This window comes from Polyodon spathula, chromosome 24, assembly GCF_017654505.1.
Source record: "Polyodon spathula isolate WHYD16114869_AA chromosome 24, ASM1765450v1, whole genome shotgun sequence".
Taxonomy (NCBI): Eukaryota; Metazoa; Chordata; class Actinopteri; order Acipenseriformes; family Polyodontidae; genus Polyodon; species Polyodon spathula.
This window is the reverse complement of record NC_054557.1, coordinates 9,872,072-9,891,240: the sequence shown is the minus strand read 5'-3', so window position 1 is coordinate 9,891,240 and position 19,169 is coordinate 9,872,072. Positions and strand designations below refer to the sequence as shown.

Below are 19,169 nucleotides of genomic sequence, written 5' to 3'. Positions count from 1 at the left end.
AATGCTTCCAAAAGCAATATGTTCTTGAGGAATGTATTAGCTTTAAGCAATGATCCTGTGGTAAGCACCATTTTTGTCCAACTGCTATACATTTTATACTTAATTTTCTACCCTTACGACATAACTTTGTTCTTTCCGGCATTAAAAAAACCCCCCAAAAAAACCCACTATGTTCAAGTAAGTGATTATAAGTTTACATGACTTTCTTAAACAATTATACACAAATATTAGACTATTAGAACAAATGGACAGACATTACTCTGTTTTTTCTGGCCATTTTTAATTTTATTATTCTTTTATTTATTTATAAACAGGGAAACCAATGATACAGAAAATAAGTACTAGAATTTAAAGGCAAACACATTTTCAGAAATGTTCTACATGCTACACTTTAACCTATTTTTTTTAGCATGCTTGTTTGAAAAATATATAAACTAATAAAAACCTACAATTAAATGAAAATGTAATGACTTACAATATTTAACCTTTAACTTCTAGTTTTATTGTACTTTCCACTTGTTACTTCCATGCAAATGATTCTAACATTACAAGTTTTTCCTTTAAAGAAAAAAAATGAAGCACAGAATTTAAGACTTCTAGGCGCATTTTCAAATTCATACTAAAGCTGTTCTGTTTACTTTTTAAATGAAAAATCTAGCACCTATACAATAAAAATGAACTACACACTGAGTGCTTTCCTCCAAATAATGAAAACAAACGATGGAAAATGGAACGCTTACTAACTCAAGCAGATGTTTTGTATTCAAGCATACAGTTAACTAACCATAGTGTTGAAACTAAAACATGCCTCAGATGTTGAAAAGTCACATTGAATCTACAATTAAAATAAATATAGAAAACATGTCACATTTGCTAAAATAAATAATGGTGTATATCAATACCTTCACTATGGCAAATGCATACTTATACAGTCAATGAGATAGGACTACTGCAAAGTGGAAATTCATGCTGTAAAGCACTATCGTGGCTCCTAGTTTGCCACTCATTGCTGTTACCTTGAGGTAGATAACACATGTGTACCAATTTCTGTGTTCAGTTAACGGTTGCTGATAGCATCATGTATCTTAAGAAATGTTACAGTATGAAACGATTTTAGGATTTCTTCCTGTGAAAAAAACTGCCTTAATAAATTAGGTTTTTGCACATTAATAAAAACAACTCATGCAGATAGATTTTTCCACGGTGTACAGTACACGCCAAGGCAAGAACCATTCCATGTGAAGCAGGTTAATCTGTACTCGCCTTGCTGTTTCAGACAGAATGCTTCCAAACTTGGTTTAGTGCATTTTCCTATCAATTTCAGTTTGCCTCCATTGCATTTTTGTGTCACATTTGTTTGTCTACACTGTGTGCAAAATGACATGCCAGTTTGGAATTTGTATTTTTTTTTTTTTTTTTTTTTTTTTAAACAAAATTGTCTCGGGAACAATGGTTACACAAAGGGATTCAAGTTTAAAAAAAAAAAACAAAAAAAAAACAAAACTAAATTTAAAAAGTGTGAAACACATAGATGTTAAAGGTCTCATGCACATAAAACAAAACAAAAAGTCTGCTGCGTGTTTTAATTTAAATGTTTAAGAATGCTGCTGTATGTTTTATGGGCAATCTGGGGGGAACATTTCACTGCTGCAGGTGTTAAGACAGCCTGTAGTGACCCAAGTGGTGAATCAGCAGGGCTATCAAACTGTGTGAGGGCTAAGGACTCAAACTGCTTGTTGAACAGGCTATCCCCATTCATTCCTATAAATCCTGCCTCCTCTCTATCATCCCCTGGAATCTTATCTTCTACTGGCTCTGGCTCTACCATGTCAACATCCTCTCTCCTGCTAAACAGCCTGTCTAAATAACTGGTGTAAGTATTCTCCTTCTCTAAGTGCTCATCCTTCCTTACATCCCAACAAACTTCATCTATTAAGCAACTCTCCCCCTCAACACTCGTACTCTCAAACTGGCTTTCCCAAGGATTAGGCGTTCGACCCCCCATCTGAGCCAGATTGACCATTCCCTTCTGCTCTTTCTCCTGGCTCACAGACTTGGACATGGCGCTTTTGGATTCTATCTGGGATACCGAGCTGTTCAAATCATTTAAAAGATCGACATCGGAAGGCTCTGGTTGTAAACTGAGCTGGATGGTGCTTGCCATGAAAGAATCAAAGTCGAAAATCGGGTTCTTCTCTTGGTCTTTCTCAACCAGCTGCTGGGAAGCTTCCTGCAGAGCGATCTGAGCCTTCACCAATCCGTTTTTTTCACATTTAGTTTTGCCCTTCTTATCCAATTTCTCTTTGCTCTGCTCTTTCCAGTTTGACAGATTTATTATTAGTTTGGGCTCATAGTAATGATTGACTTCACTGTCCCGCCACACCAAGTTATCCAGGTAGGATGGGGAGATGGCTTTGTAGTTACAGGTGTGATTGCATTCCAGATCACAATACTTGTTTTCATGGTGATCTTCAAATTGCCAGAAGCGTTCGTTAGGAAAGAGAGAGTCAAAAGCAGGGTCATCCAGATACTTCTCGCTGTCAGCATCCATGTATTTACGGGGGTCTACCTGCACTTCCTCCTCATCTGTAAAGTCAGAGATTGCTCTTGGATCACGCTGAACTTCGTCGGCTTCGTAATTATGCACCTGCCAGTCGTGGTCAGAAAACTGGCTGTCATATGAAACAAAATTAAAGGACATGTTAGCATAATGAAAATCTTCCATCAACATTAACAGAGTAATATCCACAAAACAATTAAAGGAGATCTTATGGTCCTAAAACAGTTTCATTACACGATTACATTTACAAACTACAAATGACACTAGATTTATTAAAAAAAAAAATTGAGGAAAGATTAAAATTATACTAATAAGTCTTGAAAAACAATATAATGCAGTTATGTAAACCAATTAAACTATGGGCATTGCATACAGTGTCTAAAGGGCTTACCTGTCCCAGTTATAAACATGGCTGTGACTTTCGTCCATTAGCAAGATATCATCCACCTCATCCTCAATGTGAAAGGGGTGGCTCGAGATGGGCTCATCAAGAGGAAAGGAGTAGATGCTCATGTAAGGATGGGCTAAGGCTTCTTCTGCAGTCAGTCGGTCCATTGGGTTGAAGGTCAGAATTTGCTTGAGAAAATCGAGTGCTGGCAAAACAAAAACCTATTAGCATTTTGTTCTACAATGCCACAAAAAAAAAAAAAAATCTATATTTTTTAATTTTATTTTTGTACTTTAGGATTGTATAAATAGTACTGTCCAGCAATCATAGGGCACCACAAGATGAATATAAATGTATTTATATATTGTATTGTGCAAGCTGGCTTTTAGGAAGGAAAGCTAGAAAACAATAAACGTATTCAATGTTTTGTGTTACCTTCTGCACTGATGCCTGGCATCAGTTTTGCCAATGGCGTATGTGGCTCAGACATGTCATTTTTGATGAAGACTGGGATGACTCCGAGAAGCTCTTCTCGATCCTCCTTGTGAATCACAGGTATTGATTCCAGAATCATCTGCATTTGTTCTAGCTCATGGGCGCCTGGATTCAAAAACAACAAAGCAATTAACTAAAAAGGGAGGAATTAAGTGTCGCGCGACCAGTAAACACATGCAGGCATCTCACAGCTCTACACTGAGCCCTTTAATACAATGTTGCAATTATTAAAACATTTAGCACAGCAAGGGTTAAAATTCCAGAAGCATTCATTATAAAATTGGTCCCAGACACCTTACTTGCAGAGAACAAAATAAGACTCATTACTAAAATTGTTATGTTTATGTAAATTAACTGGAAACCAGTCAAAAATGGATTAGAAATGTCCCATAAAAGAGGATTAACAGCAGCAGCAACATGATTGGCAAGCAAATATTTAACTGACCAGCAAAAAGGGTCTTCCCAGTCAGCATTTCTGCAAAGATGCAGCCAGCAGCCCACATGTCAATGGCTTTGGTGTAATTATTAGGCGACAGCAGAAGACGTGGGGATCTGTACCATTTAGTGACCAACCCTTCTGACAGGTAACCCTGGAACATGAAAATAAAGCATAGTAAGTTAGGTGAAGAAAGAGACCTACACTTATTTAAATCCACATTGCTGTCCTTGAATACAGCTGTTTTAAACATGAAAACACTCCCGATACCAGCTCACATGGCATCTACAAAAGACAAACCCTCACTTTCCTTGTCACGATTATGGTGGCATGCTAGACCGATCATGATATAGATATGCACACAAGACAATGTCAAACAAAATGTATAGATTAGCTGGACAGGTCGCTGAGAAATCAAGTTTTATTTAAAAAAAAAAAAAAAAAAAACTTGAAGCTTGGTGTTTAGAATAGAATATCAATACTTTTAGTCACCATCTTCAACTTATAATAACTCATATTTTACACTGTTTGCAAATATAAATATCAAAAATTGCTTTCATATTTCAGGCAACAAATATGATTGGACTCTGATGGTTAAAACTAAATGTTCCACATCAAATATGTAAAAAATAAATAAATAAATACACAAAACTACTTATTTACAGTCTGCTAAAGTCAAATAATCCCCACCACACAATTATAAATAAGCCTACTTGAAGGAATAGTGAAAATAAAAAGGAGACACTCCGATAACCACCCCCAAAAATAATTAAAAAAATAGTGTTATGGGGCAACTCCAATGTGGTATCAGAACAACACAGGTGGATTAACTTATTTCAATAGTTATGCAATGATGAGAATTGCACTGTAATTCTATTTCTGTAGTTATGTACACTAACCAGCTCTTTCTCTTTACTTGGTTTACTTCTAGTTGTACTTGTAGTCTAACTGTATAGAGTAGTATCCATGGGATTAATTTAAAGTGATGAGAATTCTGTTTGTTTTGACACCTAGGAGCACAATCTCCTCTGGGCTTTGTGCCAGAGGATTTTACTGTTTTCCGTTGTGGAAAGTAAAAAAATAAACAAGGGATGACTACCAAAACAACATCCTTATTACTAAATATTTATTTTGGTTACTCTGAAGATATACAAGAAACAGATAACAAGCCAATATTCAATAAAGTATCAGTACATTCATTCCAAACTAGGTAGCTTGCTGTTGATCAATGCATCGCTATGTTTGTAATAAAGAAAATCTAACTAAATCTCATCAAGCTGATGCATAAATTGAAATTGTATCTAAATTATATCAGACTTATTTCCTGTAAGTTACATTAGTTCATGTTTTCAGGACGGACTACTTTTTGATAGTACCTTTCGAGGTCAACCTCACTCCACTCTTTGACTGAAGTAAGATAGCATTTAAAAATAAGCAAAAGGCACTAATACCACATCTGTTTGTCAATGACCATTTCATATGGTGTTGTTGGAAAACTAGCTTGAGAACTACACCTGAGAAACGTGCCAATTCCCAATCCTGTAACATGAAACCATGACCACGTGAAGAGGAAATGTGGCATCCCAATGAGACAACCTGCTTCACTCAAGACACTAGGACTATCTATTCATTTAGAAGAAAAGACTCAATAAAGACCCTGCACTGTCTTAGTCTTAAAAGAGAGCAGCATGTTGCACAGGTTGACAAGAGTATGCTTTTTGCAAGTGACATCTAAAGTAGTAATGCTTTATTTGTATCTATAACAGCCTAAAAGGGTCAGTTTAATATTACTTATGCACCTTTTCTTATCCATTGCTTTCCCCTCTTATTTGTTTTCTGAATCCCCCCTTAATGTTTAGGCTTTTAGGGTTAAACTTAAACTCAGATGATTTACGTAATTGCTTCTAAATTCCTGCTGTGCCTTAAGCTGAAGCACTAATAAACAGAAGCCAAGTCTTAACAGTCTTACAAGGTAATTGGCAGTGCTTTATACATCACAGGGCTATGTGTATAGAGGGCCACTATTCCCCTTGCTCAACTCCAGTTTCTACTTAAAGCAATCTCATGCATTAAAATTAAACCTCATTAGTTACAAACGTATTTCTCTTCTGCACATATATTAACAGTAGATTAACTAAAACTACATTTCAGGTCTTAATGGGGCTTTCCCAATTAAACAGGATAAAAAAATAAAACAGTTAGCATGAGTATCCCATTGTTTTTAAAGAACATATTCACACATTTGTATTTTAACATTTTTGAAACATCACATATTGTACAATAAAAAAAGTTGTGTTAAATTGGATGGGCCAGAGAAAGCAATGTATGAAGGTACTGTAGTTCAATTGGTGTCCTTAATATAGAAACCAGGCGTTTCAAATGGCATGCGCAGCAGGCAGAGTACAGTTACACCACTGAAACTCAATGTACCATTGCTGGTTCCAAATTGTGAAAGCCATACCCTTGGATGCTATTCTAAAAAGGGTAAAACCTGAAAGATTAAATTGCACAACATTTTAACATTACAACCAACATAACAGTTGTTAGCAAGCTGACCAACCTTACGACACACACACAAAAATGCCTTTCATGGAATACCCAGACAGTTGCTTGCTTGCTTTTTTTTTTTTTTTTTTTTTTTTTTTACTTTTAAAAGAACAAAGCTTTAGGATAATAACTGAAATGCTGATCTAAAAATGCATTCTATCCACTTCTTTTGCAATAATTTCAATACCCAGTGATGCACTTCTGCTCTCATTTCACACTGAAAGGGCTTCACTTCAACAGCACGGGAGAGCTCACCAATCATGCTCTGTTTGAACATGAAGGGGAGACTGCCTAACTTGCCTTCATTTAACAAGCTGGGGAGAAACAAGAAGTGTTGGGGGTGGGGGTGGTGTGGGAATGAGCTACTTTTGTTTACTATATGAATAAAATAAGTATACTGGAACTGTCCATTAATTTGTGGTACCAGGAAAAAAGGGTGGTACTATACAGTCAATTCTCGTTAAAACAAACTCTGATTAGGCATATTTCCTCATATAATAAATTTTCTTCATGGTCCCTGCCAAATTTAGCAGACGCTTATTGAAAATTACTTCAATACAAAATAACTTAAAACTAATTAATATAGACTCTTGTTCTTAATTTTTTTTTTTTTTTTGCCGGTCCATTGAAATAAGTATTAACGAGAATTTACTGTAGTTCGTTATCAGAAAGGGGTTAAACACATCTTGTGACTAAATGTAGCCATGCATGGTAAGACTACTTTTCCGTGCTATTTCTGGTTTGCTGTAAATTACAGCAATGAATGATGAGCCAAAAGCTTTGACAAATAGGAAGTTCACAGTTTACCACTACTGCCCCATCAAGTCTTGTGAGACTACATTTTTCAGCTGGTTTTGCAGTCATCACTAAATATTCAGCTGACAAAAGGTATAATACATTGGGGAATGCAAGTTAATGCCCCTAGCACTTGCGGAAACCCAGTCCTCTCCTGTAAGTGTTAAGACAATCTAAAGAAGCCACTATGACTGGAATTTACATTTCAAAATTCATAGCTGGTCAAGCAGTTTTTAGAGATGTGATCTGTAAATCTGTTTGATTTCTTTACACTATGTAATCAGGTAAGGGAAACTTAGCCAGCAATTTCCTTACAGAAACTTACAAGAAAATATTCCTTCTTCCTGAAGCATTTCCATTCACAGATTATGACAAGGCTACAACAAAACAGCTTAAAGAGCTCACAGCAGGGAATTTCATAGTTTTACCCCAGACTGTTGTTTGGAGGGACCACATCCTTTGTGATAGACAGCCAAGGCGGAAGTTCCTGTAATTTCAGGAACTATGACATCTCTATAGGGAGTTTTTAAATAAAAAAGACAGTTAACTTTGTGATGACCTTTTTAGTTCTTAAGTATATGTCAAAGGCAAGCTAAAAACAGTAACTTTGTGTGCTTCAATTCAAGTGTAACAAAAAGGCTGCTGTTTTTGCATTGTCGGGCGATCAATGTAGACATATAGTTCTTTGTTAAAAGGAAATCTTAACCCAGCATAAAAACCATCATACCTTGTGAGAATAGTGCGGATCCATAATGCGGGCCAGACCAAAATCACCAATCTTCAGCACCAGGTCTTCTGTGTTAATGAAGAGGTTGGCAGGTTTAAGATCCCTGTGCAAGACATTGGCTGAATGGATGTACTTGAGTCCACGGAGAAGCTGGTACATAAACAGCCTGGCATGCTCCTCTGACATGAGGCCCTGCTCTAATAGCTTGCACAGGTCTGTCTCCATGTACTCCTGAACGATGTAAACAGAGTTCAGTTCTGTTAAAGAGCTAACATCCTCCGTCAACTGTCTCCCACTGGGTCCTAGGGTCTCGAAGACCTTTACAATGTTGTCGTGGTCGAGGCGCCTGATGATTTTGATCTCTCGTAAGGCATGTTTAACACTCTGGGGATCGGTGAGGACAATTTTTTTAACGGCCACCCTTTTGTCACAGTCACTGTCTACAGCTGAAAAAACCAGACCATTGCCACCATAGCCTAGTGGCTTCAAATCCATGTACCGGGAGCCCAAATCAAAGCCATGAATGTTCATTAGACTTTCAAATTTCTCTGCCATTGTAGAATTTGATGTGTTGGTTGCCAAATTACTGCAGAGTTTGAATTTTTTTTTTTTTTTTTTTTTTTTTTAAATAATTTCTAAAGATCAAAACTTGTGCATGGAGCCATATGAGTTTCCTTAAAACTAAACTTGCTTCCCTGGAGATTAACAACACTAGCCAATCAGGCAAGCAGTGCCCCCTCCCTCCCCCCCTCCCACTTAATCTTTCACAGTCCTCTTACTGAAAAAACTGAAAAAGTTTAATTGTAATATGTAAATGTCCAGTATTTTCATAGTTCACAAAGGTGCAGTGTCTCCTTCAAACTTTTATTTTTTAACTTAAAGCTAGTTTGAAACACTAATGGAATTAATCTTAACAGATTGTGATTAAAGGTTAACATTTAACATAAAACTGAATTAATATAAAATAAAAAGCTTTTAACAGCATCTCCTCACAGTGCAGATACATTCAGTGTAAGACTGGCTCTTAGCAGCTTCATTCTACAGTGCCAAGGAGCACAAGGTGTTTTTTTAAATTAATGTTTTAATTGTCAAATTGTTTCCTATTTAAATTACTACTTTTAGCATCAGGTCAAGCAATTGGAGTCTGTGGCAGCTTTACTTCCAGAAAGTTCCAGGTCAATGATCAGGTGGCTCTAGCTCACCACAGTCGCAATCAAAGCTATCATCCATTTTACACTTCTGTAACCTGAAAAAGAAAGAAACAGAGTTATTTCACTTGTGTCACTATACACCCCTTTCACAACAGTGCTGCTTCTTACAGAAACATGTTCTAACTACAAAATAGTAATTGGATGACAGCAACTCAGAGAAAGCAATCCTTAAATAAGATCATTTTGATGTATAACCCCCAACTGAGATGACCTACAGAATTACAAAAAAAAACAGTCTCCCACTATAATGAAAATGACCCAGTAAAAATAGAAATACCCTCAGAACATCACACAACAGACTTCATTAAGCATCCATCTTGAGTACTTACACAATGCTAGCAATGGCAATTCCACTTAAGATAGCTAAATACTAAACAGATTTAGATTGAATCGGAGGAATTTCAACTGGTGAAGAGGTAGAATGTATACAACACTGTAACCTCCTTTAAGAAATTGATCTGGCTAACCTTTAAAATAAATTCTCACTAGCCACACACACAAATTATATGTCACTTAAATTTAAAAAATAAAAGTTTTTAACATTATTCCAGGAAATTAGCTAAAATATTTATGACGAACTCTGGAAACGACAACATTTACGTCAAAGGAGGTGTGACGCCACAGAAGATACACCCTCGCTTTAAAAAAAAAAAAAAATAATAATCTTACGTCACCGTCTCATACTTTCCAAAATATCCTTAACATCGCATCGTTGGTATTTAATGGTTTTAAAATTATTCTTATTTTAAAACATTATAAACCACTGGACTTAGTTTCAACATTTTTTCAGACGGTTCTCTCACACTCGCCTGAGCTCGGCACAGCGGCCACGTTGCAAGGTTGTAGGGTGGATTATGTCTAATTTGCATTGCGCTCTGATGACTGGACTGTTGCTCATCAAGGCAGCAGCACTACGTAAAACATTCACAAAACTGGCAAGACATTTTTATATGAATGTAAACTACACATAATGTAGCCACAAATATTCTGCGGACATGCACACGGTATTCTTAAATTGTATTTATTTTAGATTCATTTCTAAGTTTTCTCAGAACAATCAAGCCTTCCTCATGTATTTTGCAACTGAATACTAAAACAGCACTTGTTTCAGAAATTTAAATTATAATTGTATGGATATTTTGTTTTCTGTTTTGTAATACCAGCACGTTTCATCTGAGGGGTGTACACTGTCCAGTACAGTAGTACTACGATGCAAAAACATGCTATATCACTACTGTGACTAAATATAATAATAATAATAATAATAATAATAATAATAAGCCTCACAATCTCACTGAATGGCTTTCAGCACCGAACAATGTTCACACAAGAGATTACACTCTACTCCAATTCACCAACAATAATACCCATATTATCCTCCAAGCTATCACCTAGAAACAGCATCAAATGCGAGTCGAAAACCAAAATGTTTCAGAGCTATACATATAACATTATTAGGGTTGCTGAACGTACGTAGCAGTCGCCTGCCCTTGTCTGTAAACCAAAGCGCCTACGCAACACAAAATACACACGACTCGGTGTAACTATAACGATTTAATTAAATAATAATAATAAAAAATACATGTGTTTATTACATACTTTATAAGAAACAAACAAGTCCGGCACAACAGTGTTTACAACAAACGATCGTTATTGGTAAGGAGACAGAATGAAGGTGGTCCGACGGACGAATGTGAGGTGGTTATGAAAAAACAAGGTAAAATAGGCAAAATGATGACTAACGACGTCATTGTTACAGTTTAACCTTGATATTTACATCTTGACTGCCATATTAAACACGCGTACTGCAATAGCGTAAGCATTTTCTTTGTAACCCTAGTACAAAATTGCCGAGCCTAATACGGAAACAAAGGGGCCCGTTGTTACCACGACAGCACAGTCATCACCAGCAACACAAAGGCGCTTGTTTGTCAAGAGTGATCGGACCGGCGTCTTTAGTAAAACACAAAATAGACTATTTTACAAATACACCAGATACTTTATGTTGAACAGCGTGCAAGAAGAATGGCTTATCCTTCACTTACTGTACTTATCCGTCTCATATGTGAATTTTTTCGAACTGTAATTAGCCCAGTTTGTGCTCCGCTCCCTCGACCCTGTGTGTCTGCCGCAATCGCCATTCAGACTGTGTGGAGTGGCGGTGCCAGTTGCGTCAGCCACACACTCACAATGGGGGTGGTGTTAGCCTGATGGCGGCAAAGTCAAAACACTACGATGCCGCAGTGGGACTGGGAGACTTTTTTTTTTTTTTTTTTTTAAATGGTATTTAAGTTTTTATTTTTATTTTTTTTTAATAATTACAAACAAACATCACACTTTGAAAAACAGAACTGCTGAAGAACAGTTGCTTTAATTGGCTGTACATTGTTGAACTAGTTTAAGCCTAATAAACCAACATATATCACCAAGTTCACACTTTAGCTTATAAGGAGGTCTTTCTCAGAAATATACAGTAAAGCCCGTCTAATCCAGCCCTTGTAAACAGTTTTATTGTATAACCAGGTGTTCACATATCTGGTACGCAGGTAAAGACATGCCTACCAATAATAATAAAAAAAGCTAACTTGAAAGCATTTTTCATATGGGCAGCGAGGAGTGCATATTACCTGGCTGTGACCCCCTATACATCCCGATGATTGCAAGGATCTCGATTTAGCTGTCCGTTACAGGGTGGCAAACTGAGCCCAGACAAGAGGAGGTGTGGATGTTTGAGAGCCATTACATTTAAACGCGAGTTTTAAAAAAATTTAATTTATTTAAGCATTTTACTTTAATATTTTTTTCCCCCTCAGTTATATTCTTCTCTAAATAAAAAGTGTGCCGTCAAGCTGACATGTTTGAATCCCCGGGGATGGAATTTGGTGTTACACTGTTGAAGTAAACATAGAGAATGCGAGACTATTGTTTTATTGCTAAGTATTTATTTTGAAAAAAAAATATCGAGAGTAATGTCCGTTATTGCTTATAAAGACCCTGAGAATAAACGTGTATTGTGTAATTGCAATCACTCAAGTGAAACAATGTCTTCTAATTTGCCCAAACAATAATATCTTTCAACAAAACTTTCTGAACTATTGTAAAGTCCGTCAGGTCATAGAATAACCTACATGTATCTCTAAGCAGAATGCATAATTAAAAAATAAAAAAAATAAATACTTAACGTTATGTCTATCTATCTCTCTCTCTCTCTCTCTCTCTCTCTCTCTCTCTCTCTCTCTCTATATATATATATATATATATATATATATATGGTCATATTTATTTTTGTAAAAAACACTACCACAGATGTGACAACTTCTGCAATGTAGTTGGCATATGTACATGCAGTTGATTAAAACAAAAACACAAAGGGTATAGCATTACAGGTCATTCAGTAGTGCATGTTAGCCGCTTAGGTTTATTACCTTAATGTAATCATCAGGTTTATTATATCCCCTTTTGCCATGAGGCTGACGCATAGTAAATAAGTCAAAATAGGAAACAATGTTTAGATAATTATGACTTGTTTAATCATCCTCAGCCTAATCAGGTACAGCCATATTTAAGACCAATAGATCTGATGAAAACAATGTAATAGAAAAATCTATATGAACGTAAGTGTTATCTTCATGTCCTCCACAGATATGGGTGCATCAGAACAAACAGCAGTCCCAGATCTGTTATTGCCACAGCTGTCTGTAATAATCAAGCAGATCAGACTCCCCTGATTCCTCGACATAATGAACCTGTTTTCATCAAAAAACACCCAGTATCCACACTTCACAGATCAAAACATAACTGCTTTGACCAGGATTACCAGTTCCTATTGAGAATTATCCCCATAAACAGCATGTCTGTAAAAGGCAGTCCATCTGTTGCCTAGATTTAGGGAAAACAATCTGCAGGGAAGTTGTCACATCTGTGGTAGTGCTTTTTACAAAAATAAATATGACCATATATATATATATATATATATATATATATATATATATATATATATATATATATATATATATATATATATACAGACATGCTCAGATTTGTTGGTACCCTTACAGCTCATTGAAATAATGCTTCATTCCTCCTGAAAAGTGATAAAATTAAAAGCTATTTTATCATGTATACTTGCATGCCTTTGGTATGTCAATAATAGACAATAATAGACAAGCATGGTAAAGGTAAAGGCTACAAGACCATCTCCAAGCAGCTTGATGTTCCTGTGACAACAGTTGCAAATATTATTAAGAAGTTTATGGTCCATGGAACTGTAGGCAACCTCCCTGGGTGTGGCCACAAGAGAAAAATCGACCCCAGATTGAACAGAAGCATAGTGCAAATGGTAGAATAAGTACCAAGGATAACTGCCAAAGAGATACAAGCTGAACTCCAAGGTGAAGATACGTCAGTTTCTGATCGCACCATCCGTCGTCTTTTTGAGCGAAAGTGGGCTTCATGGACGAAGACCCAGGAGGACTCCACTTTTGAAAGAAAAACATAAAAAAGGCAGACTGGAATTTCCTAAAATGCATATTGACAAGTTACAATCCTTCTGGGAGTATGTCCTTTGGACAGATGAGTCAAAACTGGAGCTTTTTGGAAATTCACATCAGCTCTATGTTCACAGACGAAAAAATGAAGCTTTCAAAAAAAAGAACACCTTACCTACAGTGAAACATGGAGGAGGCTCGGTTATGTTTTGGGGCTGCTTTGCTGCTCCTTGAATCTGTGCAGGGCACAATGAAATCTCAAGACTGTCAAGGCATTCTGGAGGGAAATGTACTGCCCATTGTCAGAAAGCTCTCAGTCACAGGTCATGGGTCCTCCAACAGGATAATGACCCAAAACACACAGCTAAAAGCACCCAAGAATGGATAAGAACAAAACATTGGACTATTCTGAAATGGCCTTCTATGAGTCCTGATCTGAATCCTATCGAACATCTATGGAAAGAGCTGAAACGTGCAGTCTGGAGAAGGCACCCATCAAACCTGAGACAGCTAGAGCAGTTTGCTCAGGAAGAGTGGGCCAAACTACCTGTTAACAGGTGCAGAAGTCTCATTGAGAACTACAGAAAACGTTTGATTGCAGTGATTGCCTCTAAAGGTTGTGCAACAAAATATTAGGTTAGCGGTCCCATCATTTTTGTCCATGCCATTTTCATTTGTTTTATTATTTACAATATTATGTTGAATAAAAAATCAAAAGCAAAGTCTGATTTCTATTAAATATGGAATAAACAATGGTGGATGCCAATTACTTTTGTCAGTTTCAAGTTATTTCAGAGAAAATTGTGCATTCTTCATTTTTTGTGGAGGGGTACCAACAAATTTGAGCACTGTGTGTGTGTGTGTGTGTGTGTGTGTGTGTGTGTGTGTATATATATATATATATATATATATATATATATATATATATATATATATATATATATATATATATATATATATATATATATATATATACTATATATATATATATAAGCTGAATGAAAACCTAGATGCTGCTGTGCACTTCCTTATACTGATAATGTACAGTGAATTCAAACGGAAGAGCTATTACCAAAATTTGTTGACTGTGAAGCATCTCTGCTTTGCATGCCACTGCAGACTCAAGATAATGAAGTAACGCCAGTGGTGAACAAAATCTGAATTCAGAGCTTGTCACCAGCTGATGAATGAGCAGCAGTGAAAGCCAGATTCGCATGACTGTGCGAGCTTTGCAGAGCATCAGCACAGATGGACCATGTGGGTGCCCATGTGCTCCTGAATGCAGCACAATGCTGCTACATAACCACTGTAGGAGGTCTGTGCTGTATGTATGCGGCAGGGGAGGACAACGACTGTGGGTGTACTGCTTTTAAGCCGGGTTAGAATGCTTGTCTGACTGGATTAAGAAAGAAAAAAAGGATGGTTATGAAACATAGTGACGCACACTAAAATATCAAGGTCATGTACATTTTGGATTATATTGAAATATTTAACTCTTTTAACTAACATATATAATATGCATGCTTTATTATCTGTCCAGACAGCATCAGTAATGAAACACAGCATTCTTCTATTCCCGAGATAGGATAACAACACACCACTACAGTGTTACAGCTTAGATACACTCATGTTGCTCTAGTTAGTAAGGAAGTTGCGCCTGACCATAGAAGCAATTGTTGCATGTCCTTTGGAATTTGAATCCCCTACTCTAGAATGCTTTAGAAGTATAAGAGGCTTGTGGACCAGTGTCATGACTCCTTTAGATAGTAAGTGTTTAAATATGTTCCAGTTGGTTGAATGATTACATATCTCTGAGCTGAGTAATGATTTCCATTTAGGTGTTCTACTGGACAACCAACAGAACTGAGGAGATCAGCTCACAGACTGACTACCCTTACAGGATTGCCTTATAACCTGGCAGTGGCAACTGTACACAGTGCATTTAAATTATGCAAAGAAAATCAAAACCAGTTGGTCTTTCTTGGAGAATTTGCTTGAGTCATCAAACCTTTATTATTTTAACCAAGAGACTGTGTGACCTTAATTTCAGCCTTGTTAATTAGCAGATATTCCAAACTTGATTGCACTGCCTGATTTTATGATTGTACAACGTGTTTCTAGATTCATGCCATGACGGATGTCATGGGATAAAGATTGTAAGTGGTCCACAAGACACCCGTAATATTTCCGAACACAGGTACATTAACTACATGTACCTTTATACAAGTTTACCACTGTAAACACAGTATTTTTGCAGTTTTATCATGCTTTTCTCATTATTATTCTTTGCATTTACCATTGTTTACAATGCTTTGCCATGGTATTCGCTGTGCTTTATTTATTACTAGGTTAAACTTTTATAATGGTAATTACAATTTTATTAGAATTTTGAAATATTTACTGCATGCACATAACATACAATTAATTGATTTTAAAGCTGAAACCCTATACACTAAAAGCATGTATTAGTATTTAAAAAAAATAACATGTCATAAGTATATGTATTAGTATAAATAAAGTTAACATACCAGTATTTTGAAGTGAATCTGAAAAAACTAAACACATGTTCCACTCTATAACTATATATTTTTTTGAAACTCTTAAAAGATATTGTATATCCGCATTATTAAGCTACTTCACAAACAACAGCTGCCCCAACTGATGAGGAATCTCAGAGTGTTTTAACATAATTTAGTTCAGTGTATGGAGAACCGTGTGTGACCCTAACACCATTTTCACCAGTGCCATTTGAATGTAATCATACTCCCTCCTATTTCATTAAAGTCTGGTTCTCACTGTTAGAAATCACACTGTCATCACTAGGTTGTTAAATCCATACAATATATGTTAATGTTAACCAAGTCAACAATAATTAGTTGATTTTTTACTAGCACACAGCTAAGCCTTTGATAGCCATTGCTATGTGGTGTGTGTTCCAAGAGCATAAAAGTACTCAAATGGAAAAATATGAATAGTTTAACCACTAAAGACTTGGCTTACCTTGTTTAATCACAAGCAAACTCTTCAAGTAAGCAGAAGAGCTCATTCAAGACATGGCAGAACATTATGGAATCTCCTTACTTTGAGCTGTTTTAAGAGAAACTGTCTTTCAACATTTTATTGGGTCAAAGTCTTGACGCAAACAAAGCAATTTAAAGATTTACAATAGTGCTTGTAAGACATCAGGGTCGTAAATGATACTTTGAAGATGTCTTAGAATCAATAGTGTTTGAAGTTTTATGTAGAATGTGCAGTATTTCTTCTTTTTTTTTAATCAATCTTTTTCTATTTCTTGCTCAGTACTTTTTGGTTGGATCCAATATTTGATAAGATAACATTATAATGTATGCACAATCTGAAAACCAATAAGACTTCTATGAATGAAACCAGTTTATGCAGCCCCCAGGATTTTGAAAACCACAGGTTAACTTCAGCGTGACCAACAGTTCACATTGTTCTAGTTTAGCTGTAATTATGGAAACTGATTATTCTGTATACAGTGAGCTTTATGTTTTAAATATGCACTGGAAAGTCATGTCAAACAGAGCCTGATCTCTTTAAATTGATCTCTTTAAAAGCTTACATTGTGCAATCTGTTTTATCTTTATATTTGTGTTTCTTGAATAGTTACTGTTCAACTTAAAAGTGCAATTTGCATTTAGCATTAATTGGTTCATGAAATCATATTATAAGTCTCTTATAATATATTTTTAACAAGCTCCACAAGTATATTTCTTTCTATTCATACAGTAACCCCATTTTTATTTCAGTGGAATGAGAGTGGTGGGAAAGTGAACGCTGTTTAAAAGCCAGTGTATCAAATCTCAAACAATAAATCAAAGACGTTTCCAGTGACCCCAATAAGCAATATAGACTTTCAACTAAAAACATTATTTAGCCAACAGAATCTACTGCCTGATGAAAGAAAGAAATGCTCTTTTGATAAATATGAATTGAAAGTGCTTGTCATGCACAATATATATTCACTATATTACTGTAAGCGATTATTATCTAAAGCAGATTAGGAAAGTTGCACAGGTACAGTACTATATGGCAGCAATTTGTTCAACATTGCTGGTGTGTGTATTTCTGACATTTACAACAATAACACTTTCAATGTGAGCAAAATGAGCCTACAAGTAAAACTTATAGCAGTTATTAAATTATTGCTATAGACCTATCTGTCTATGCAGGTGAAGGGTGAGTATAAAAATGCCCCTTACCATTGTTTTTCTCCATAGTTCCTCCAATAGCATGAAAATCCTTTAATACCCCAATACGAATAAATAGCCTGTTAATGATAGTCTGGGTGCAGGTTAATCAGACGACTGGTAGCCAGAAACTGAAGAAGTGATGTGTAAAGTGTCTGAGTGGGTGATGCTGTGCTCAAAGTATCATGTTCAGCTGTTGCTGTTGTAGTCTCTCAGTGAATTAATATAGAATGGGAGAGGGGGAGGAGATTGTATTGCTTCGAGTGCCAGCTCCAGCCCCACTGCAGACAAGTCAACACCTCCCTCTCTCTTTCTGTCTTTCACAGGCTGTCTCCACTCCTGCTGCACTCCTGAACGTTGAGCTTATTACCTGATCTTCCTGCGCAGCAGTCAGAGCCTTGGCAAAATAAAGGGAAGCTGCGTGAATGGGAGGAAAGACCTGCTGATTTGGATTGCTTCTGACTGCAACAGCAGATAGCAAAGCTAGGCATTAGACCCAGCTGACCTGGTTGATGTCAACCCATGCCTTAGTGAAGAACGTATTGCTGTTTATGCCATTTTTGTATTATTCCACTCCCCTGCTTTACTTACCAAGAGAGTTCCCTAGCTATTAAAGCTGCCTGTAGGTATAATGCAATGCCGCACCTGCTGTTTGTCAGTGTATGCTCCTATTACAGCAGTGTTTCAAAGGATTAAACTGGGAGAAATATCATTCTGCAAGACTAAAGGTGACTTTCCTCCCCCCGCTCCAGCCCATAGGAAAAAAAACTGACAGTACATTGGAGTATCTTTTGGAATTAGGGGAAAATGCAAACCATAAATACTACATGGTTTGGATAACAGAGTAAAAGTCAGAGTAATTTGTTAGACACATTCTGTAACCTATATAAAAGCTGCATCTCCCTGCTGCAAGGCAGTTGCAGTCAAACTGGGAAACGCAGCAAATCTGACATGATCGTGGTCATTTGGTTGGAAAGAATGACCAAAAAGTATGCGCTTTCTGGAGACTTCATTGCAGAAGGCCCTAGATCCTATTCACAAATAGCATAGCCCTCAACAGGACTGTCCAAAGGATGGCTCTTAAGCCATTTGAGGATTAAGGCTGGACTTTCAGTAGTTTTTGGTAGAGGCAAGTGAAAGCTTAAAAGCAAATGTTGTATTAATGTTTAAACATGTAATGAGTACTGTAGGGCAATTGCTCTGCACAATGGGAAATTAGTGTTGGTATAATTTATATGTGGAAACGGGTTTATTCTGTCGTTTTGGAGTTGATTTGTGTGATTAAATTATTGTTTACAGATGGGCGCTCGAT

At 36.5% G+C, this 19,169-nt stretch overlaps 1 protein-coding gene across 2 annotated transcripts; it reads right to left on the bottom strand.

Moving 5' to 3' along the window:
- Nucleotides 1–263: 263 nt before the first annotated feature.
- Nucleotides 264–18,112, bottom strand: LOC121298780 (mitogen-activated protein kinase 6-like). Of its 2 annotated transcripts, none has more exons than XM_041225993.1 (6): nt 17,870–18,112; nt 7,949–9,194; nt 3,889–4,033; nt 3,384–3,548; nt 2,952–3,153; nt 264–2,672 (listed from the first exon to the last, which is right to left on the bottom strand). In XM_041225993.1, exons 2-6 carry the CDS (start codon nt 8,501–8,503, stop codon nt 1,583–1,585), a joined length of 2,157 nt encoding a protein of 718 aa, XP_041081927.1. In that variant the 5' UTR covers nt 8,504–9,194; nt 17,870–18,112; the 3' UTR covers nt 264–1,582. The 2 variants fall into 2 exon arrangements, with proteins under 2 accessions (XP_041081927.1, XP_041081926.1); XM_041225992.1 differs by lacking the exon at nt 17,870–18,112 and adding an exon at nt 11,205–11,319.
- Between the last annotated feature and the right edge of the window lie 1,057 nt (nt 18,113–19,169).